The sequence below is a fragment of the Lepus europaeus genome, chromosome 12, assembly GCF_033115175.1.
Source record: "Lepus europaeus isolate LE1 chromosome 12, mLepTim1.pri, whole genome shotgun sequence".
Lineage (NCBI taxonomy): Eukaryota > Metazoa > Chordata > Mammalia > Lagomorpha > Leporidae > Lepus > Lepus europaeus.
In genome coordinates this window covers 60527953-60551519 of record NC_084838.1, presented here as the reverse complement: position 1 = coordinate 60551519, position 23567 = coordinate 60527953, and the positions used below count along the sequence as shown (strand labels likewise).

The 23567-nt window shown below is 40.3% G+C and overlaps 1 protein-coding gene across 4 annotated transcripts in view; it reads right to left on the bottom strand.

The window, feature by feature from the left end:
- Positions 1-7970: 7970 nt before the first annotated feature.
- The window catches only part of ZDHHC21 (zinc finger DHHC-type palmitoyltransferase 21), a 96978-nt gene continuing 81381 nt past the window's right edge, over positions 7971-23567 (bottom strand). For all 4 annotated transcript variants that reach the window (XM_062208236.1, XM_062208238.1, XM_062208239.1 and 1 more), the window contains one exon: positions 7971-9505. In XM_062208236.1, coding sequence (XP_062064220.1) covers positions 9331-9505 — 175 coding nt within the window. In that variant the 3' untranslated portion in view covers positions 7971-9330. The remainder of the gene's footprint in view (positions 9506-23567) is intronic.

Genomic DNA, 23567 nt, shown 5'->3' with positions numbered 1-23567 from the left:
AGTCCAGGGAGCCCCTGTGCAGGGAGACACAGGTGATCAGGAACTGGACCACTGCCAACAGCCTGTTGGCTGAGAAAAGCCAGTGACCGGCAGATCCCTGTCCAATGTGGCAGCCCTCACCAAAGGTGGCCAACAAGGACTCAAAGTGTGGCTGGTCTGATGTGAGGTGTACTGAAAATGTAAAAGCCACGGCGCATTTCAAGACCGAGAACAAAAGAAAGGTGCCTAAGTCTCTCACTGAGAGTTTGTATTGATTACATATTGAAATGATAGCACTCTGGGTACTGTGGGTTAAATAAATACATGGTTTGTTTTACCCACTACTTTTTACTTTTATAAAAAGAGCTCTTTAAAATTTTTTATTTATTTTATTTGAAAGGCAGGGAGATCTCCTGCCCATTGGTTCACAGCACAGACACCTGCAACAGCTGGGACTGACAGAGCTGAGGCTGAAGTCAGGAGTTTGGAACTCAATCCAGGACTCCCAAGTGGGGGTGGGGACTCACCTACTTAAACCTCCACCTGTTGTTTCCAGGGGTGTGCATTAGCAGAAGCTGGAACTGGGAGAAGAGCCAGGATTTGAACCCCAGCACTCCGATGTATATCACGGGCATTTCCATCAGTGGGTTTTAACTGCTCGCAAACACAAACCCAGCTTTTTATTTTTCTAAAACAAACTGCTAGAACTTTAGAAATTATGCATGTTGTTTGTAATATATTTCCTTCGAACTAGTCTATTTTGAGAATATAGAAGCTTTCTGACATTCTCAGCAATTTTCTTTTTGCATTTGGATAAGGGAGACATCAAACTTGCAGAGGAAATTCTAGTGGTGAATGAATTTCTGGCCCCAGGGGCTGGGGCTGCCGACATGAGACAGCCAGTTCCTACCTGCAGTAGAGTTGGTGCAGATCCGTCCTACCCCTTCCACCGCATCCCTTAGGTCAGGCTTACACGGTGCTCCAGGCACCTGGCCTTGCCTAGAAAGGCTCCTGCATTAGTGCAAGGGATGAGTGTGGCTGGAGGGGTTGACCGTGTTCATTGCACAGGGGTTTCCCCACAATTCTTCCCCATCTCCTCTCCCATTCCTAATTTATGGAGAAAGAAATCTGAAAATGAATAGGTGCTCATGTTGCTTGTCCTTACTATCAACTGACTCTTGGGAAATATCTGTGTGGGAAAGACTGAAAAGACAAGACAGAGGTGTCACCTATCAGGATTGGCTTTGCTTTCAACCTGACAGTGTACGACATAAAGGGGTCCAAGGCCCTCTAATCCTCGTGCAATTTCACCAACAGGAGCCACATCACTAGGGCATGTGACTTAAGAGTTGCGAGATCCTATTTTCCTTTTCTGCCTAACAAGAATGCTAATTCTTACTCTGACTTCCAATTAGCTTAAGGATGAAATGAGAAAAGCATTCCAAAGACTATGTTGGCATTTGGACTAGGAATGAAGTAAGTTGAGTTTTTTGAATTAAAAAACAAAGGTCTCAGTGTTTCCCTCTGAAGTACCCGGGACTGGTCTGAGGCAGGGGAACAAATCCCAACTCCATCCTCAGTCAAGAACTCTGTGGATGATCCTAGCGTCTACATGGTTTACCAGCCATTGTAGACCTGAAGCAGCTGTCAGAAGAATGTTCACTTCACAATCACTCAAGCTAAAAGAGCTCTAGGGACCATTTGTGCCACACCCCCGCTACAGTTCAAATGTCCCCTTCAAAACTCATGTTGAGATTTAATCTCTGTTGTGAGGAGCAGGAGGGTGGAAACTTTATCCAACAATGACATTTGGAGGTGGGACTTTGGGGAGATAACCACTGTTGAATGAGGACCTAAAGGAGGGGCCCTCATCCATTGGGTCTTTCTAAGAAGAAGAGTAGAGTTCTGAACTAGGGCGCTCAGTCCCTCTTGCTGTGGGAGGGCTTGTACGGACTCAAGATGCTGCAGAGTTCCCAGCAGCAAGGACCACAGCAGATACGGCTGCCTGATCTTCAAGTATCCAGTCCCTGGAACTATGAGCCGAATAAACTTCATGTCCTGATAACTTACCTAGTTACAAGGTACACAGTCACAGCAACAGAAAATAGACTAAGACAACCCTTGCACAGGAATAAGAAACATGAAGGAAGGAAGGCTAAAAGAACTATCTTGGGTCCCTCAGCCAGTGGGTACCCAGCTCTGTATCCAATTCAGTCCTGCCAGCACACAACAGTACTCATGCCATCACATTTTTGAAGGGGAGGTAAGTAGGTCTTCCAATGCTGACACAGCCTCCCTGTTGTAAGGAACTAGAAGAAATGTAAAAAGGCCACAGCTGGATTAACAACCAATGGCCAGAGTGTTTACAAACTCAACAGAGAATTTGTAAATAGCAGCGTTGCTGACCAGGTAGGAAATCTTTAGGTCAGTATCAAGGATGAAGCATGGAGAGACAGTGTACACTACCTCATAAAATTAAGTGAAAAGGAATGCAAAATTGTATTAGATTGTGAGTACAATTATGTAATCAATATAGCAAAAAAGGACTGGATGAAATTGTACTTTAAAAAAAAGATGTGGTTTTTCTCAGGATAAAGTTATGAGAGAGGTTTTTCTTTTATTTTTGATCTTCTGTAATATAGCTTTATTATAAATCATATGACTGTTTCACATTCTATTATTTTCTAATTAAAGAGAATACTCGAGAATAGAAAAACAGGGGTCTCTCAGTTTGTAAGGGCCTGAAGTAGAAAGAGCAGACAAGTAATCAGCAAGCATTTTGTTGGTTTCCTGCTTTTCAATGAGAAAAGAGACAAACTGATCTAAAGGCTTCCGTATGTCAAAATCATAAAACACTGAGACTCCCATCATATCTCCAAGAAGGGTCTTGTTATCTCAATATGAAAACGAGGATTGATTCTCTTTCTGTACTATTTGGCTTCGGTGTGTGTGTTCTGAGGTCAGAGTTAAGTATGCATGAACTGGAATCAGTCTTTTTCTTATAAGCCGCTTTTATTCCAGAAGTATATGATAGATCACATTCAAACAGCTCATGAACAGGAAGTCTCTGTCTCCTCTTCGAAATCTCAAATAGGGACTGAATGTTTTCAGAAGGACTCCCTTTAATCTGATCATCACTACAACATGCTACAGAGACAGAAGCCTGAAAAAACAGTAATAGTAAGGAAAAGCAAAAGACTGTTGTCTTTTTAATGTAATCTGTGGGAAGAGATGGGATGAATGCTTTGAAATGAAGGATTTAATAAGAGAACTTTGAGTACAGTGTCACTTTGAGGAAGTTGCCTTGTTTATCTACAAGATAAGGGCCATGTATAGCCAGGTGCATTCCAGCTATTTCCAGAAACTTGACATCTGGATTGGAAATAGACTTGAGCAATTTTTTCTCCCAGGGGCTCTAGTTTTCTCTCCTCTAGTTAACTAGTGGAATGTTGTATCAAAGCCAAAACTACAATCTTTTCTTAAATGGCAAGTTCATTTCTATCTTGACTGGCATATTTCCCATCCATCCTCTTTAGCAGAACTGCCTTAGAAATCGCCCTTGTATTGATTCCTAATGCTTTTCATTTTTATTTTCTTTGAATCTCCTGAAAATACAAATTTTTATGTTAGATGTGCTTGTACTCTTGGACTTGCATATTGTATGCCATTTAACACTGCATAATGCAACTGAATTCTCTTGCCTCTTGACAAGGATTGTACTGACAGAAAGTCTTGAGAGGGTCAGCTGTCTGTTCATTCTTCCTGGCTGCTCAGTCGCCTCCTAACCCACACCTTGCTTGATTCTGTACCTCTACTTCTCCCTACCCACAATCACTCTGGACTTAAAATTGTTCTTAAGAGCTTTTCTGACTTCCACATCCCTTAGCCTCCCTCCTTTGGGTTTCAGGACACTGGACTCCCTTAATTATCCCCTTACCTCTCTGCTTATGTCCCTGCCTTCTTTTGGAGCTCTCCAAAAGTTCTCCTTTTGGCCTGCTCTCCATGCCCAAGGTTGTTCCTTGGCTCTCTTCTCTTCATGGCTAGCTTCCTCAATGGCCAAATCACCTTCTTCTAAATGTCTCTGCCAAACTAATTATTTGGTTCTATCTCTTTCACGTTTTTGTGCTTCAACTTCCACAACTACATGCCCCTCAAAATTGCTCTATTTCAAAATGAGATCATTATCTCCCTCCTACATTAACTCATGTTCTTTCATTTCCTAATTTTACTATGGCAACACAATTCCTTTAGAGACCTAGGTTCAACCACATTACTATATTGGCTATCACAGACTCTTTGGCCACTAACATCTTTTTTTTTTTTTTTTTACAGAGTTCAACCAGTGGTCTTATGTAGAACAAACAGAGCAACAACAAAAACAACCACAACAACAAAAATACTAAAAGGAATAAAATAGTAAGTTGTTCCTCAACAGTCAAGACAAGGGCTGACCATGTCATTGTCTCTCATAGTGTCCATTTCACTTCAATGGGCCACTAACATCTTGACAGTTGTGAGGTTCTGCCAACTCTATGTTGCAAATTTTAAATTCTCCCCTTCCATACTTTTCACCCTGGTTCAGATCCCCCTTCTATCCCAAGAACCATTGCCAGGATTTCCTCCTAGTCTAGTGTTGCCTGTCACAGTGGTTTTCCTTAAAGCATACTTTGGACCATAACACATTCCTTGCTCAAAACATCCAGTGGTTCTTCATCCTTCAAGTTTCTAGTAGCAAACCCTTCAGACTTGCATGCAAGCACACACAGCCTATCTCCCAGCATACCCTGTGTGCTTCTCATACAGTGGTGAATTCATACTTGCACCTTTATTGCTGCCTGAACTATGTATGTACTTTTGCTCATTTTCTTTCATTTGTTGGAAATATTCCTCCAGGTATTTCTGTTTCCAGAAATCTTACTCTACTTGGTAGGCCCAGCTCATCTGGTTCATAAGTGTTTCCCAATCCCATCAGATCACATACCTGATATTTTTCCCATTTCCTTTCCAATTCTGCTTTTCATATTACCGTTTGTACATGTGCTAATCTTCTTTGTCGGATTGATCAGGAATATGTCATAAGAAGATGGCGGCTTCAACCTAGTCCATCTGTGATACCTAGGGCATGTCCATAACCCCTTTGAACTTCTCAGCCAGAAAATGAAGATAATGATATAGTATAAGAAGGATCAAGACACTGGGATTGGGAGCAGGCAGTCCTAGAGGTGAATTTTTACTCCAGCATTGCCATTGGTTGCAGTGGCCTTATCTGTAAAATATAAATGTGACTAGAAGCTATGGCTACTTTAAGAAACAAATGAGACGATGTGAAAACTTACTAGTACAGTGCCCAGAATGTGATGTTTACCAAATATTGCCATTCACAAGGATTAGTTCCCTCATAAGATGTTGTGACAAAATGTTCAAGAAGACAAAAGCATTTCCTTGGCATCAAGACTCCCACAAGAGTGGGTAATGATTGGCTCTCGGAATAAAGGAAAGGGCAGCAGCTCTGGATGCAAGGCCCAACTAGACTAGAGAATGCAGATATGCATGTCTTTATAAACCATAGTGCACCATGTAAATCACAAGCCATCATCATAGGGTCAGACCTGTCCTGTCTTCATCTCTGATCTGAGCGGGGATGACAAAGTGGAAAGAAGAGAGTCTTGGGTTTTATAAACCTAGGGGCCTTTAAAAAGAGCTTGGAGAGGCATAGTATGAAAAAACTAGGCATGGATTTTGAAAATGCTTGATAAATTCCTTTCCCTTCCATGTAACTTTTCCTCCAAATACCTCACATCTTGTATACACATAATAAACGAGATGAAGCAGGGTATCTGCCTAGAGTGTAATTGTTACAGGTACACTGGTGCCTTGTCTCTCACACTGACTTCTGGAGAAGACAAAGAAATTCCTTTAGAGATTTAAAAAACATAAAATTGGGGCTAAGCCTCTGCCTGTGGTGCCAGCATCCCAAATGGGTGCAGGTTCATGTCCCATCTGCTCCTCTTACGATCCAACTCTCTGCTTATGGCCTCAGAAAACAGCAGAAGATGGCTCAAGTGCTTGGGTCCCTGCACTCACATGGGAAACCTGGAAGTAGCTCCTAGCTCCTGACTTTGGATAGGCTCAGCTCTGGCTTTTGTGACCATTTGTGGAGTGAACCAGGGGATGTAAGATCTTGCTTCTCTCTGCCTCTCAAATAAATAAATAAAATCTAAAAAAATAAAAAAGGCAAGTGGGTATTCCACTTGTTTAGCAGGGCTTCAAAGAGCTTGTGTTAAAAAATTAAATTAACTTTATAAAAATCAAAACTGGGCTCTAGGGGCTGGTGATGTGGCACAGTGAGTTAAGCTGCTGCCTGCAATGCTGGCATCCCATATTGGAGCACCAGTTCTAGTCACAGCTGCTCCACTTCTGATCTAGCTCCCTGATAACATGACTAGGAAAGCAGCAAAAGATGGCCCAAGTCCTTGGGCCCCTGCCACCATGTGGGAGACCCGGATGAAGTTCCCAGGCTCCTGGCTTTGGCTTGGCCCAGCCTGGGCTGTTGTGAACCTGTGGGTAGTGAATCAAAGGATGGAAGCTCACTTTTTTTCTCTCTCTCTCTATCCATCACTCTGCCTTCCAAATCAACAAAATAAATCTTTTCAAAAACCCTAGGCTCTACAAGAAAGGTGTTTTTTTTTTTTTTAAGAGAGATGTAAATTAAGGAAAAATCAACTGGCACTCCAGGGTCGCTTCAAAGATTCATGTTATGTAAACAGCTACACAAATGTAGAGCAAAGGAATTTCCTACACAATTCCAACAAAACAAACTTCAAAGCAAATGTCTGGCCATTTTTTATTTCTTCTAAGTAAGTTTACACTAAGAAATTACAACAATTTATTTAGGGATTACTATATTATAAGTGTTTCACAAGTAAGAATTCATCCAGTCCACAAACCACCCCATGAGGGAGGTAATATTACCATTCTTATATCAGAGACTATATGACAGATTAGCACAATAAGACACGGAGAGTCTAAGTGATTTATCTAAGGTCACACAGTTAATAATTGGCAGAGCCAGAATTGGAATATTAGTTTTGAAAGACCTTCCTTACTAATTATTACATACAAATGACACATTCTTTTTTTTTTAACTTTTATTTAATAAATATAAAATTCCAAAGTACAGCTTTTGGATTACAGTGGCAAAATCCCCCCATAAATTCCCTCCCACCCACAACCCTCCCATCTCCTGCTCCCTCTCCTATTCCATTCACATCAAGATTTATTTTCAATTATCTTAATATACAGAAGATCAATTTAGTATATATTAAGTAAAGATTTCAACAGTTTACACCCACACAGAAACACAAAGTGTAAAGTACTGTTTGAGTACTAGTTATAGCATTCATTCATATTGTACAACACATTAAGGAGAGATCCTACATGGGGAGTAGTGCACAGTGACTTCTGCTGTTGACTTAACAAATTGACACTCTTATTCATGGCGTCAGTAATCCCCCTAGGCTCTTGTCATGAGTTGCCAAGGCTATGGAAGCTTTTTGAGTTCACTGACTCTGATCTTATTTAGACGAGGTCATAGTTCTCTCCTCCCTTCAGACAAAGGTACCTCCTTCTTTGATGGCCCTGTTTTTTCCACTGGGATCTCACTCACAGAGATCTTTCATTTAGGTCTTCTTCTTCTTCTTCTTTTTTTTTTTTTTTTGCCAGAGTGTCTTGGCTTTCCATGCCTAAAATACTCTCATGGGCTCTTCAGCCAGATCTGAATGCCTTAAGGGCTGATTCTGAGGCCAGAGTGCTGTTTAGGACACCTGCCATTCTATGAGTCTGCTGCAAGTGACACATTCTTAAAAAAATATTTTCTTAAAAATTATTTTAAACTATGCAATAGAAAATAAAAAAGATTTATTTATCTGACAGGCAGAGAGAGACAGACAAATCTTCCATCTGCTGGTTCATTCCCCAAATAGCCATAAAAGCCAGGGCTGGGCTAGGTTGAAGCCAGGAACTCAGAACTCCATCCTGTTCTACCACATGGCTGGCAGTAACTCAAGTACTTGAGCCATCATCTACTGCCTTCCCAGGGGAATCAGCAGGGAGCTGGATTTGAAGTAGAATAGCCATGACTCAAACCAGCAATCTGATGTGGGATGCTGACATCCCAATCAGCAGCTTAATCTGCTGCACAATAATGCCCTCCCTGGGAAGGATACATTTAGTGTCACATCACTGAACTAGTGTCTATCACCTTACCTGCACATCAGAAATCACCTACACTGTCCCATGCACCATCAAGCCCTGTTGAGTCAAATTCTCCAGGTGATATCCAGCTATGTGAATTCCTGTGTACTTCTGCAGGAATTACTGGAAATTCTGGAAGGGCAGAGTAGAATGGTCCAAAGGTTGGGCAGGCTGACCGACTCCAGGGTAGGAAGAGCCAGTGGCGACATCATGAAGGTGGTTCTGGAGCATGTCACTTTCTAAAGTGGGCCTCTCTGAGTCACACTGGTGCATCTGAAACCTAGGCCAGCTCACCACACACCCATGTCCTCCCGAGGTGCAACTGTCAGGCTCTGCAGCACAAGGAAGAGGCCGTACACAGAGCGAAGGGCCGTGCTGGGCACTCTTCCTGTGCCCACAGAAACCTGCTATTAGCACTTGCGCTAGCCCGGGGGGCTGTGCCAACTCCCTGCAACAGAGTTCAGATGCAGGCTGACTACAGATGCTGTAAGATGTGCTGCCAGAGTGGGCTGCCACCATGTAATCCTCCTCCCTGTGCTTTTCTGTTGCTTGGGGATTTTCCTTAGGGGGTGGGGAGCAAAACTGGAAAGAGTAGTCATTTCTATATTGCTGCTGCTCCCACAAAGAGGCAAAGTTGAGGGTAACTGCCAACAGCTTCCTCTTTCTCTTCTTTTTGTTCACTCCATCTGTCTGGACCAATGCACAAGGAAAAAAGACAGCCAGAATGGCCCTCCAAAGTTACACTCTATGCTGAAGCTGATGAAGGATGTGTTTTCCACAGCTTAGGACAAAAAATATATTATAAAGTGCCTGAGCAATTAAACAAATGCTATTTGCAAACATCTGCCGTCCAGTACTGTTGCCTGTGTTCAAACAAAGCCTCACAGTGTCTTTGGCAAACCGGAGTGAGAAAAGCTGGGTGCCATTTGCTGAATGAACTCTTCCAGATTACAATTCTGCGGCCTGAGGGAATTAATTCAAATCCACACAGGGAAATGAATTCCCAAAGAAACAGTCAGTCCCCAACAGAACAACCAAAGAAACAAGGACCTAGAGTAAAGCTGGCAGTAATCCAATGCGTGTTTTATTAACCTCTACTCAGCCATATTTATTATTTATGGCTGAATCACAGAAGTCCAAAGTTGGAGGCTCCAGGGAGAAAAGGAGCCCTCTGGCTGAGGCTGGCTTCTGCGCAGCAGCACCAGTGCATCCCCTTCGGCCTCTCCACTGGAGACAGAAACCCGCAAGAACATGAATTTTCCAAAGGCGCAATCTAGGAAAAAATAGCATGAGTAATTAAAAATACAAAGTCTAGGGGCCAGTGCTGTGGCACAGTGGGATAAGAAAGCCTCCACCTGGGGAGCCAGCATCCCATAGGGATGACAGTTCATGCTCTGGCTGATCCACTTCCAATCCAGCTCTCTGCTATGGCCTGGGAAAGCAGTAGAGGATGGCCCAAGTCCTTGGGCCCCTGCACCATTGTGGGAGACCCGGAGGAAGCTCCTGGCTTCTGGCTTTGGATTGGCCCAGCTCTGGCCATTGTAGCCACCTTGGGAGTGAACCAGCGAATGGAAGACTTTCACTTTCTCTCTCTCTCTCTCTCTCTCTCTCTCTCTCTCTCTTTTCCCCTCTCTCTGGCTCTACCTTGCTCTCTCTGTCAAATAACTCTTTCAAATAAATAAAATAAATCAAAAAAAAGAGGCAAGTGAAAGACTTGCAGTAAATTGTATTGAGGAAGAGAGAGGAAGACCTCTCTGTGTGTGTGTGTGTGTGTCTACCTTTCTCTGCAATTCTATCTTTCAAATAAATAAAATAAATATTTTAAAAATACAAACTCTAGGTCTGGGATTTTTGACTCCACTATTTAATAATTGAGTGACCTTAATATTCTCACCTGTAAAATGGAGTTTAAAAGGAAAACTTCAGAGAGATCCAAGGTGCTAAATTGGGTGCAACCACACTAACTTAGGCTGCTCTGTGATATGAAAAGAACAAAGGAAGGACTACATTTCCTGACTGAGGGAAATTTTTAAAGAAGTGGGAAAAAAAAAACAATGAAGACTCTGGGACAAGAGAAGACAGAGACAACGCTGCAGTCAGCCGTGTGGTGCAGCCAGCTGCCAGCTGTGAGCCGCCACCTTAACATGCCAAGGTAGGAAGAAATCGCTGTAAGCCCCTCCGCTCACAGTTGTAGCTGATGGGGAATTCCACAGGCACCCACTGACTTTTGCTTCAACCTGGAGAGCTAACTGGGGTCTGAGCAATTGCTGGGCTTGGAGCAGGGAAGCGGACTTGCTTCCTTCCCCTTCCCCATTTGCCCAGAGTGCCATATTTGGCAGTGAAAGTCACACAGTGCACTTCTGTTCTCCTACCAACATCTTAGTCAGAGTTAAGGCAACGTGTGGGGCAAAGGATAGATCCCCTGCATCCGGCAACTGTGGGAGTTTTGGGGCATCAGCCCTGGAGCTACCCCATAAAAAATCCACTATACCCTGCAACACTAGGACTGTAACAATTCATTCTACATTTCTCAGTGCCACTGGCATCTACCCAGTGGACACAGGGGAGAACCTACCTGCATTCCAGCTCTCTGGACTCACACTCAGAGTACAATCTCCTGTATATCTTGTAGTCACTCCCTAGGGCTGGAACAGGGGTCACGTTACATCCTCTAGCCCTAGGACTAGGCTGTTAGTGTTGTAAGTCCCAACATCAGTTGGACTCTCCCATCAGAACCTGAGGAAGGATCTGTATCACACAGTCCTAAGAACCACAATAATTGGAGCCACAAATCCCAGCATCACTCAGACTCGCAGCAGGACAAGAGGGCAGTCATACTTGTCTCCCTCAGCACCAAGAACAACGCCTTGGCTATCACATTCCCCAGGGATACTAACACTGAACTCTCTGTGGGCCGAAGATACATACCCAAGGAAACCCTTATTCATCTCAAAGCCATACTTCTATTCCTATGAACTGCAGGAGACTAGACCACTGTATCACTTATAGATACAGCTGACATTGATGAAAACAAAAGAAATCACTCAGAGACTACATCCTGGGCTCACCTAAAAACAAAGACAGCAACAAGCCAAGTGACACCCTGCATACCAACTAAACCATGAACTCTTTTACAATAAAACTTACCCCATAAAGAAGAAGGGGCAAATATACCAGATGGGCAGGTACCAATGTAGGGACACAGGAGACTCCAAGAGAACACAACACTCCTACAGAATCAGATCCTGAACGGAAAGAAATCTATGAAATAACAGATACAGAATTCAAAATAATGACTGTAAGGAAACTCATGAGATACAAGAGAATACAGATAGATTAAATGAGGAAATCAACAAGTTATGTGAATGAAAATATTACTAAGGAGACAGAATTCATTAAGAAGAACCAAGTAGACATTCTACTGATGAAATCTTCAATCAATGAAGCTAAAAAATACAATTGAGAGCTTTAACAGCAGAATAGACCAAATGAAAGAAAGAATTTCTGACCTTGAGGACAAGAACTTTGAAACAGACCAATAAGATAAAGATAAAGAGAAAGGAATTTTAAAAATTGAAGTCTATGTGAAATATAGGATACTATTAAATGACCAAATATTCATATTATAGGCATTCCTAAAATAGAAGAAAAGGGAAAGGGCACTGAGAACCTACTAAATGAAATAATAGTTAAAATTTCTCAGGTCTTGAAAGAGACATGGACATCCAGATACAAGAAACTCAAAGGACCCCAAGCAGACTCAACCAAAAAATTTCTTCTCCAAGGCATACTGTCATCAAATTGTCCAAAGTTAAAGAAAAAAGGAGAGAATACTAAAACCAGTAAGAGAAAAGCATTACGTTTCATACAAAGGAAAACTAATTAGATTAACATCAGGTTTCTCAGTGGAAACCATATGGGCCAGAAGAAAGTGGTATGATATATTCAGAGCTTAAAAGAAAAAAACTTTCAACCAAGAATATTATATCTAGTGAAGCTATCCTTTAAAAGTGAAGAAGTAGGGGCTGGCACTGTGGTGCAGTAGGTTAATCCTCCACCCACAGTGCCGGCATCCCATTTGGGCGCCGGTTCTAGTCCTGGTTGCTCCTCTTCCCATCCAGCTCTCTGCTGTAGCCTGGGAAAGCAGTAGAAAATGGCCCCAGTGCTTGGGTCCCTGCACCCACATGGGAGACTGGGAAGAAGCCCCTGGCTCCTGGCTTCGGATTGGCACAGCTCCAGCCATTGCAGCCATTTGGGGAGTGAACCAGTGGACAGAAGACCTCTCTCTCTCTGCCTCTCCTTCTCTCTCTGTGTAACTCCGACTTTCAAATAAATAAATAAATAAAATCTTTTAAAAAAGTGAAGAAGTATTTTCCAGATAAGCAAAAAGAGAGAGAATTCACCACGACCAGACCAGCCTTAGAGGAAATTCTGAAGGGTGTCCTGCATTAGAAACAAATATCATGAAAACACATGACACCACCAAACTCACTAACAGAGCAGGTAGAATCACTACCCAATCAACACAATGACAGGTCTTAGTTCTTATCTATCAATACTAACCTTGAATATAAATGGATTAAATTCACCAACCAAAAGAATTAGGTGCTGAATGGATCAAAAACCACAACCTCACTATATGTTGCCTACAAGGAACTCATTTCACAAACAAAGATAGACACACACTGAAAATGAAGGGTTGTACATTTTGATTTAATGCTATAACTAGTACTCAAACAGTATGTTTCACTTTGTGTTTCTATGTGGGTGCAAACTATTGAAATCTTTACTTAATATATACTAAATTGATCTTCTGTATATAAAGAGAATTGAAAATGAATCTTGATGTGAACGGAAGGGGAGAGGGAGCGGGAGAGGGGAGGGTTGCGGGTGGGAGGGAAGTTATGGGAGGGGGAAGCCATTGTAATCCATAAGCTGTACATTGGAAATTTATATTCATTAAATAAAAGTTAAAAAATAAAAAAAAGAAAATGAAGGGTTGTAACAAGATAAACCAGACAAAAGGAAACCAAAAGTGAGGGGGTATAGTTATCTTGATATCAGATAAAACAGACTTCAAATCAAAAGCTGAAAAAAGGGATAAAGAGGGATATTATATTTTGATAAAAGGCTCAATTCAGCAAGAAGACATAACAATCATAAATATATATACACCCAACACAAGACCACCCAGATATATACAGAAAATACTATTAGACCTAAAGGAAGAGATAGATCCCAATACAATAGTGGGTGACTGCAACACCCCACCCTCATCAATGGACAGTTTCAGCTCCAGCCTGATTTGGAGGTAGGAGTAGGGATAGAAAGAGCTTTGAATTGAATGGAACATTAAAAGTTTAAACTGAGCATGAGCAAGGCTTAAATACAAGAATAAATCTGCTTTAATAAAGGCCAGAATGACTGAAAACATTACAGAACTGGGGCAAAATGTTACCAAGGGAACTACAACCCAGAGGTATAATAAGGAGTTAACAGAGAATGATTATTTAGGAATAAAAGGTTCATTTTTTGCCCTAATGGGTTGAGACACCTCAATAAACTATAGAATGATGATGATGATGATGATGATGATGATGATGGTGATGATGATATAAGGCTGATGGAATACGACTGAAAAGGAAATATCTATAGAAGCTTCAATTCACAACCAATTCCAGCTTTTTATCAGGAAACCGAAATAGCCTGAGAAAAGGCAGAGTCCCACAAATTTCCACCATGAATCCACCAACTTAGATGACTGAGTCTACACCTAACAGAAAATTGGGTAATAGTCCTCTCTTGACCCATCAGGAATTTCTCTGTGAAAATAATTTTTCCAGTAGTGATCTTCCTCATCATTTTCTTATAATCAAACAGGTAACACAAATGCAAAAGCCAAAAATTTTAATGTAATCCTGTCTCAGAAATGAGAGGGCATGCTATGGCGCTATCTGAAATTTGTGGCCCACACTCACCAAGTTCTGGAATGGAGATAAATGGAATGAGCCTTAATAGATATGCATTCTGTTTTCCTCTACGCCCTCTCTTGGCTCAGAATATCAGATATTCACATGTCTGGTAAGGAAAAGGAGAAGCAATACATTGCTGTTTACAAAGTAATGGACCAAACAGGCATCTAGGACACGTGCATGCCACATCAGAGTGCCTGGGTTCAAGTCTCAGCTCTGTTCCAGACTCCAGCTTCCTGCTAACGCATACCCTAGCATGCATCAGCTGATGGCTTAAGTAGCTGGATCCCTGTCACCTATGTGGGATCCAGACTGAATTCCCAGCTCCTGGTTTTCAGATTGCCCCAGTTCCTGCTGCTGTAGGCATCTGGGGAGTGAAGACCTCTGTTTCTCTAGGCTTTATATATATATATATATATATATATATATATATATATATATATATATATATATATATATATATAATGGTAATACAAGCTCTGTAACAGGTTCAAAAAAAGCTGGAAAAATGTATGAAATAACCATTCTCATATATTATCTACTATGTAGTACAGTGCTACACCCCCTGAAAAAAAGGAAAACAAATGAGGTGAGTCCTAAAATCCCCTCTGGATTTCTGCCGAGGATAGTCGTCTGCCTGAATTAAAGAGATGGCAGCTCAAATTTGCAGGGCACAAAAAGGAAGCTGTCATGCAGAGTAAAAGCTCCAAAAAGTCTTCCTGGGGGTCTCAGAGGCTGCTGTTGATTGAGCCACATTGATGTAGCTCCACTCCCAAATCCAGCTTCCTACTAAAGTGTGAGAGGTAGCAGGTGATGGCTCAAATGGTTGTGTGACAGGAACCACATGGGAGACATGGATTGAGTTCCAGGTTCCTGCGCATTTGAAGAGTGAACCAGTGGATGGGGGTGTCTCTGTCTCTCTGTCTTTCAAATAAAAATTTTTTAAAAATTTAAAAAAAAAATTTTTTTAATTTTTTTTATTTTTGACAGGCAGAGTGGATAGTGAGAGAGAGAGAGAGACAGAGACAGAGACAGAGAGAGACAGAGAGAAAGGTCTTCCTTTGCCTTTGGTTCACCCTCCAATGGCCGCCGCGGTAGGCGCGCTGCGGCCGGCGCACCCTGCTGATCCGATGGCAGGAGCCAGGTGCTTTTTTTCCTGGTCTCCCATGGGGTGCAGGGCCCAAGCACTTGGGCCATCCTCCACTGCACTCCCTGGCCACAGCAGAGAGCTGGCCTGGAAGAGGGGCAACCGGGACAGAATCCGGTGCCCCGACCGGGACTAGAACCCAGTGTGCCGACGCCGCTAGGTGGAGGATTAGCCTAGTGAGCCGCGGCGCCGGCTTCAAATAAAATTTAAAAAGAAAATTTTAAAGATAAATCATTAGCTTCAATAAATTAAAAGGAGTGGGCACCGTGGTTGTGCAACAGTTAAGCCATCACTTGCAATGACAGTATTCCATATTAGAGTGCAGGTTCTATTAGTTCACTCCTCATATGCCTGCAACAGCCAGGGCTGGGCCATCCTGAAGATAGGAGCCTGGAACTCAATCTGGGCTTTGCACATTGGTGGCAGGGATCCAAGTACTCAAGCTATCACTTGCTGTCTACTAAGGTGTGTATTAACAGGAAGTTGGAACTGAAGTGGAGTAGCTAAGACTCAAAGCAGACACTGATACGAGATGTAGACATCCAAAGCAGTGACTTAACCACTGTACCAAATGCCTGCCCCTAAACTATTTTTAATTGCACGAAAAAAGAACACAACATATGAAAATTTATGTGATGCAGTTAAAGTAGTGTTTAGAAGGCAATTTAAAGTCTGAAAAGACTGCAGAACTCAAAATCAATGAGTTAAGCTCTATCTTAAGAAACTAAGCTCAAAGCAAAAAACAGAAAAGGAAGTAGAGCAGTAATTAGAAATTACAGTACAATCCAACAGAATGGAAAAATAAAAATAAAGAAAATCAGTGAAAACAAAATTATGAATTTTAAAATCTACAGAATTGATAAGTATTTCAACAGACTAAACAAAATTAAAAAATACAGTGTGCCAATACCAAAAATGAAAGAGAAAACATCACTACTGACACTATGAAATCGTAAGGATTATAAAGCTATGAACATTTTGCACCAATAACTTAGATAATTTGGAAGAAATAAATTCCTAGAAAAACATAAATTCCCAAAATAGACTTAAGAAACAGAAATGGAACAGATCTATGCCAAGTTAACATACTGAATAATTTAAAGTCTTGTAGTAGTGTAGTGGGTGCAGCCGCCACCTGCGACACTGGCATCCTATAACAGCGTCAGTTCAAGTCCTGGCTGCTCCACTTCTCATCCAGCTCCCTGCTAATGAGCCTGGAAAAGCAGTAGAGGATGGCCCGAGTGCTTGGGCCCCTACACCCACGTAGGAGACAGGAAGAAGCTCTTGGCTCCTGGCTTGGGCCTGGTGCAGCCCTGGCTGTTGCAGCCATTTGGGGAGTGAACCAGCAGTTGGAAGCTCTCTCTCTGTCTCTCTGCAACTCTTTCAAATAAATTAATTAATAATAATAAAAAAAACTATTAGCAAATCAAAGCCCAGGGATGGTTGGTTTCATTGGTGAAACATATCAAATATCTAAAGCAGAAATAATACTGGTCCTTTATAACTCATTCAGGAAGAAAAAATGAGGAATCACTTTTCAATTCACTATATTAAGGCAGTATTAATCTAATACCAAAACCAAAGACATTGCATAGACACTACTGGTCACTATCTCTCACAAACATACATGTAAAGATCCTTAAACTATTAGTAAATTGAATCCAGCAGTTTAAAAACAAGATTATTTGCCTCTACAACCAAGAGGTATGTTCCTCCTGGGAATACATGGTTAATTTACTTGATTAAAATCAATTAATGCAATATTGCTATATTAACAGTGCATTAAAAGGACATGATGATTTAAACAGATCCCAACAGTTGGAAGGAAAGGATTTAAGAAACTCTAATCCCATTCATGACAAGAACTTTACATCAGCCTGGAGTAGAGAATCTATAAAAACCTACAGCTAACTTCATAGTTAGTTAAAAACTTTGTAATTCCCCCCTCCAAGATCAGGAACAAAGCAAGGACACCCACTGTCTGCTTCTACTAAACATCACGCTGGAGATACTAGCCAGCTCAATAATAAAGGGGGAAGGGAGAAGAAAAGAAGGAAAGACATTCAGGAATAAACAGAATTGACAGGAAGAAATAAAACTTTTATTTTCAGATGGAATCATGTTGCACATAGAAAATCTGTAACACATGGACATGTGCACACGGACACATACATACACATCCACACAACCACATACACACAGGAGTTCACAAGCAAGTTCTGCATCGTCACAGGATAAAAGATGAGTAATAAATACCACTTGTACCCCTGCACATAATAAACAAACTGAAAACTAAAGTAGGAAAGAACTTCCAATCACAATAGCATAAAAATACTCGACATAAATTTAACAAGAAAACAATTTTGTAAATTAAAAACTATGAAAATTTAAAAACACAGCTGAGACAAAAATAAAGATCTAAATAGTCATGGACTGGAAGACTCAATATTGTGAAGATGCAGTTTTCAGCAAATTAATCTACCAATTGAATGCAACCCCTATTAAAATTTCAGAACTTTTTTTAGAAATTCATAAATTGTTCTTAAAATTTCAATGGAAATACCAATGACCTAGAATAGCTAAAATGATTTTGAAAGGCACAAAGTTGGACTTGCAATATCTGATCTCAAAACTGAACATAAAGCTGAAATGTGGAATAGCTGTGTGTTGAACAATGGGAAATAATTCAAATTCAAGAAATAAACTTTAAGATTAATTGACTATCAATAAATTTGCCAAAATAACTCCATGGTGAAAAAACAGTCTTTTCAACAATGGTAGTGAAACAGCTGGATTATCTATGTACAACAAAAGAAACTTTGGACTTTCACTCCACACTATACATAACAATTAACTAAAAATAGATCATAAACCTAATAGTAAAACCTAAAACTACAAAACTTCTTGATGAAAACCAACATGACCTTAGATTAGGCAAAATGTTCTAAAATAATAGTACTAAAAGCATAATTGCTTGAAAAATTGGAATTATTTAAATGTTTTGCTTCAAAAGATATCACTAAGAAAATTAAAAGACAGCCACAGACTGTCGTTTGTCTGATAAAGACCCTGTATCCAGAATATGAGGCTACTTCAAAAAGTTCATGGAAAATGCATATAACGAAACACTGAATAGATTTCAAAGTTTTTGACCAAAATATTTTTTTTTTTGAGATTTAAGATTTATTAGAGTCAGAGACCTCCAGCCAGAGTGGCATAGAGGGGGACCAGCTCTCCTCTCAGGCCAACTAGGTAATGGAAGTCAGCAGGGTGCCTTCTCTAAGGAGGTTTACACCTCCCTTATGTCTCTTCCAGTACCCTACGTGAAGAGAAAGATCTGGACCTCATATATACCTGGGCAGGCCTTAGCCCACCTAATTGTTATCAGGCCCCTCCTGTCAGTTTCTATTTGCCTCTCTATGGAAAAAACTAAATAGTGGTTTGGACAGCACCTTTCTTAGGTCCTCTAACAATCACTCTGTCCTTTGTTTTAGACCCCTGTGAGTTTAATCTGCTTGTTAGATTTGTTTCCTCCAGACTTGAAGCAGTGACCAAAATATTTTTTTAAATTATCATTTATTTTAGAGGGAGAGGTAAAAGGAGAAGAAGAGGGGAGAGGGAGGGAAGGGGGGGAAGAGAGTGAGAGAGATAGAGAGAGAGAGAGAGAGAGAGAGACAGAGAGACAGAGAAACCTCCTATCTGCTGGTTCACTCCACAGATGCTCACAATAGCTAGGGCTGGGCCGAGCTGTAGTGAGAAATGCAATCCAGGTCTCCCATGTATGTGAAATGAACCCAAATACTTGAACCATTAATGTTGCTAATCTGGGTCTGTACTGGTGGCAAGCTGGAATCAGGAGCTGGAGCCTAGAATTGAACCCAAGAAATCCAATATAAAACATGGGCATCTTAACTGCTTGGCTAAATGCCTGCTCCACTAAAGTGATCCTTTAATTCCATTTTCCATGAAGTTTTTGAAATCCCTTCATGTGTCTGTTAAGTAGCAATTCTCATTCCCCACCCCTTATAGCAACCACCTAAAGTTTACTTTGTTTCTATGCATTTGATTACTTTAGAAAGATGCCTCATATAAATAAAACCATATAGTGCATGTCTGTGACTGCCTTATTAGCATAATGCTCTCAGGTGCATGGTGGAGTCTATGATAAGATTTCTCCACTTCAATGGCTGAGTATTTCATGGATGTGTGTATCATCTTGCTTTTCTCTCTTCATCCACAAATAGGCTTTCAGGTTGTTTACACCTCTTGGCTATTGCAAATAATGTTGCTCTGAACATCGAAGTGTAAAAATCTCTTCCAGATCCTAATTCAAATTCTGGAAGGAAAATAAGCAAAAGTGGAATTTCTGGACCATTCCAGGACTATATTTCTATTTGTAATCTTTAAAGGAATCTCTGTACTGTCTTTTTCAGTGGCTGCACCATCTTACATTCCGAACTGTGGACAAGAGTTCCAATATTCCATATCTATATCAATGGTTATTTCTGGCTTCTTCAAAAATATACAATGGCTCTTCTAAGAGGTGTGAGATGAGACCTCACTGCAATTTCACCTTCTGTTTCCGTGATGATTAGCGATATTGAGTAGCTCGTCATAAACCTGTGGGCCATTTTAACTCTTTTTGGGAGAAATGTCTATTTAAGTCCTTTGCCCATTATTAAACTGGATTATTTGTTTTTGTCATTGTTTTTGAGTTGTAGGAGCTTCTTAGATATTTTCATTTAGCAGATGCGTGGTTGGAAAATATATTTTCTCCCATGTAAATGCTGCCTTTTCATTCTGTTGATTGTTTCCTTAGCTGTATAGAAGCTTTTCAGTTTGATGCATTCCAACTTCTATTTGCTTGTGTTTCTTGTGTGTTCAGAATCCCCTCCAGGAAATAACTGAGAAAACTGATGTTATAACACCTTTCCTCTATTTTTGTTGTTGTTATTGTCTAGGAGTTTTATAGCTTCAGGTCTTACATGTTGGGATTTTATCCATCTGAAACAATGTAGTTAGTTTCCCACTATACACTTATTACAAACAAATTTATAAAAATAATAACATCAATGTTAAAAAAGTCACATTGGAGTTGTAAGTTCTGAATGGATTCTGAAGCATAATAAAAGGGAGGGAAACTATCAAAATTTTGAGAAATAAAGGAAAATACATAATCCTGACTTAGGAAAGGCCTTGGTAACAAGACCCTCCACCGTCTTTGAGTCTTTACAGCTAAGCCCTCAGTGGAACAGAATCAAGCTGCAATGTCCCTTCTGAATTCCTAACCCATCAAATCTTGAACCATAAAAAAATGGCTGGTTGTTTCACTGTTTTATGTTACAAGTTTAGGGATGTTACACATCAGCAACTAGAATATGTCTATTATATGTGAAGAGGAGTGACATGATGGTGATGAGTGCTATGGAGAAAATAGTGTGGAAGAGACAGGGATGGCTGTGAGGAAGTTTGTGTAAATTTTAAAAACTGACCAAACAAAATCTATCTCATGTCATAGCAAGTGTGGATCACCTCAAAAGCCTTGATATTGGTCACATCTAGATGGCATTAAAACATGAACCTATTATATGGGATGAGGTCCATGTCCTAAACAAACACAGCTCATAAAATTTACTTAATGAATCCTGTTAACTTTATATTTATTACTGATTCATCAAGGTTTACCTATTGATAGTTTCAAGGTAGAACTATGAAGGTTCCACATTATATAAAGTCCTCAACATTCAGGTTAGATCCAGGGAACACTTCTAGTTAAAAAAAAATTAATAAACCTTCAGTATTGTGGATAAAGATCATCCAGATCATGCCCCAGTTAAACCTACCACTAAAGCCATCTGAAGTCTGTATCTCTGGTAGCACCTGAATGATTGGATTTGTATATTCCAAGTTCCATATCTAAATATTCTGGTCTTTCTTACATGCAAAACGCATTGCTATTTGGATGTTGATCCTTGAGCAGAGATACTTCTTCATTTGCAGAGGAGGATTAATTTAAAAACACTAGGCATCCAAAGACTACACAAAGAATGTGTTGTGACTCTTACAAATATTTTTTTTAAGTAAGCTTAGATGTATTGGTTTTTTTCAAACCAACACATAACCTCTATCCTTCCTCAGTCCTGTTTGCTCAGCTGGATGTCCACAGGGTCCAATTTTCCCTCCAATTGCCCTTGCACGCTAATATAATTGCTGCTCATATGGGTAATTGGTCAGCCTAGAGCAGCATTTGTATGCATTTGCTCATCTACAGTATCTGGCAGCTTCTCAAATGATTTTGCAGTCTTGTATTACTAGCATGTGTTTTTATTTTTTGTCTTTGTATAAGAAGACTAAGTTAATGTGAATCTGCAAGGACCTCCATATTTTAAGGTCTCAGAAATTGGAATATACTGATAAAAACTCTCTTTAAGCAGCCGATGTGTTTTTCTCACTTATCAAATACAGAGTAAATGAAATCGAGTCTCAAACGCATGTTGTTCTATTTTAAAAAGTTTCCTTCACTGCATTCCTTCCCAAATAGAGCCAAATTCACTAGATTCAAACAGACATCAGCTTAAAAATTAATAGTAAGCTTCACTTTGACAATGCAGTAAAATTACTCATTTTATTAAACTGTTGAGTCACTTTTTAATACTGTGTTTAATAAAATAAGGGATACATAAAAAGCCCTTAACACAAATCCAAAGTATGACTGTTTACCACTGAGGAAAAGCATTTGTGCAACTGTTTGAGTTGCAAGCTGAACTAACCACCTTTTTTCATAAAGCACTATTTTATACTTAAAAGAGTAATTGGCAAATTTTTTTTTCAGACTTGGGTATTTGGTGAACATTTTCTCAAAAATGAGTCAGGTAACCAAACAAATCACTCCAAGGAAAATTACTGACAGTATGTGGTTGCCACTAGTAAAATTCAGCGTTTCCTATGAAAATGAAAATTCTGAAAAATATGAACTTTATAGCTTTCCAACACTGTACTTACTGACAAAATCAATAGCAATATTAATGAGTTGTATTTTATTTTGTATGGTTAAGATAACTTACAGATGAAAAAGAGATCAATGGATTTTAACTTTGTTAGTATGCAAACTCATTGGTATTGTTGCTGTTTACAAATTGCAACTAAAAACATTTTAAAAATCATTACTTGTTAGGTTTTTGTGCACCATCAATTGAAGAATATCTAGTTACTGGAAGAGGGTTAAAATATCTTCTCCAACTACATTATCTCCATTAAACCACATTTCTCTAGTTACTTCAACCGAAGTAACAATGCTACTGACTAAATGCAGCAACAGTATGAGATCCAACTTTCTTCTGTGAAGGCTGATCTGACAGAGCTTTGCAGAAACATAAAAGGGGCCTCAAAATATTTTACCATTTAATGAGTTTATATTTAAATGATTAACAATCATTTAATTTTTTGCTCCTAAAATTAGTTTCTAATTCAGTAAATATTCAAAAAGTTTAAAGAAGCAAAAATTCTTTGGGGGGGTCTGCAGTAATTTTTATGTGTAGGGGAATCCTGAGATTAAAAAATTGAGAACTGCTATAATTTATCATCGCCAAGAAAGCATTACTGTAAATGCTGCTTAGAATCAGAACAAAGGATACTGCAAATCTACCAAATCATTTATATGTTAACCAGACTATTTGTCAAAATTACATTTCTAGTAAAAAAAAAAAAATCTAAGACATAACTTGTCTTTCTGTTTTTTTTGTTTGTTTGTTTGTTTTTGACAGGCAGGGTGGACAGTGTGAGAAAGACAGACAGAGAGAAAGGTCTTCCTTTGCCATTGGTTCACCCCCCAGTGGCTGCTGCAGCCAGCTCACTGCTCACTGCGGCCAGCGCACCACGCTGATCCGAAGCCAGGAGCCAGGTGCTTCTCCTGGTCTCCCATGTGGGTGCAGGGCCCAAGGACTTGAGCCATCCTCCACTGCACTCCCGGGCCACAGCAGAGAGCTGGACTGGAAGAGGAGCAACCGGGACTAGAACCCGGGGTGCCAGCGCCGCAGGCGGAGGATTAGCCTATTGAGCCATGGCGCCGGCCCGAGTCCTTGTCTTTCAGTCTCAGGGCACTTTCTGCTCCTTCTCTGTTTCCAAGACCTGCTGAGTGATTGTCATTTCAGAACTTGTGACACTTTTGACTGATTCACACTAACTTAAACACACTTTTTTTGTGATTTCTTTTTATG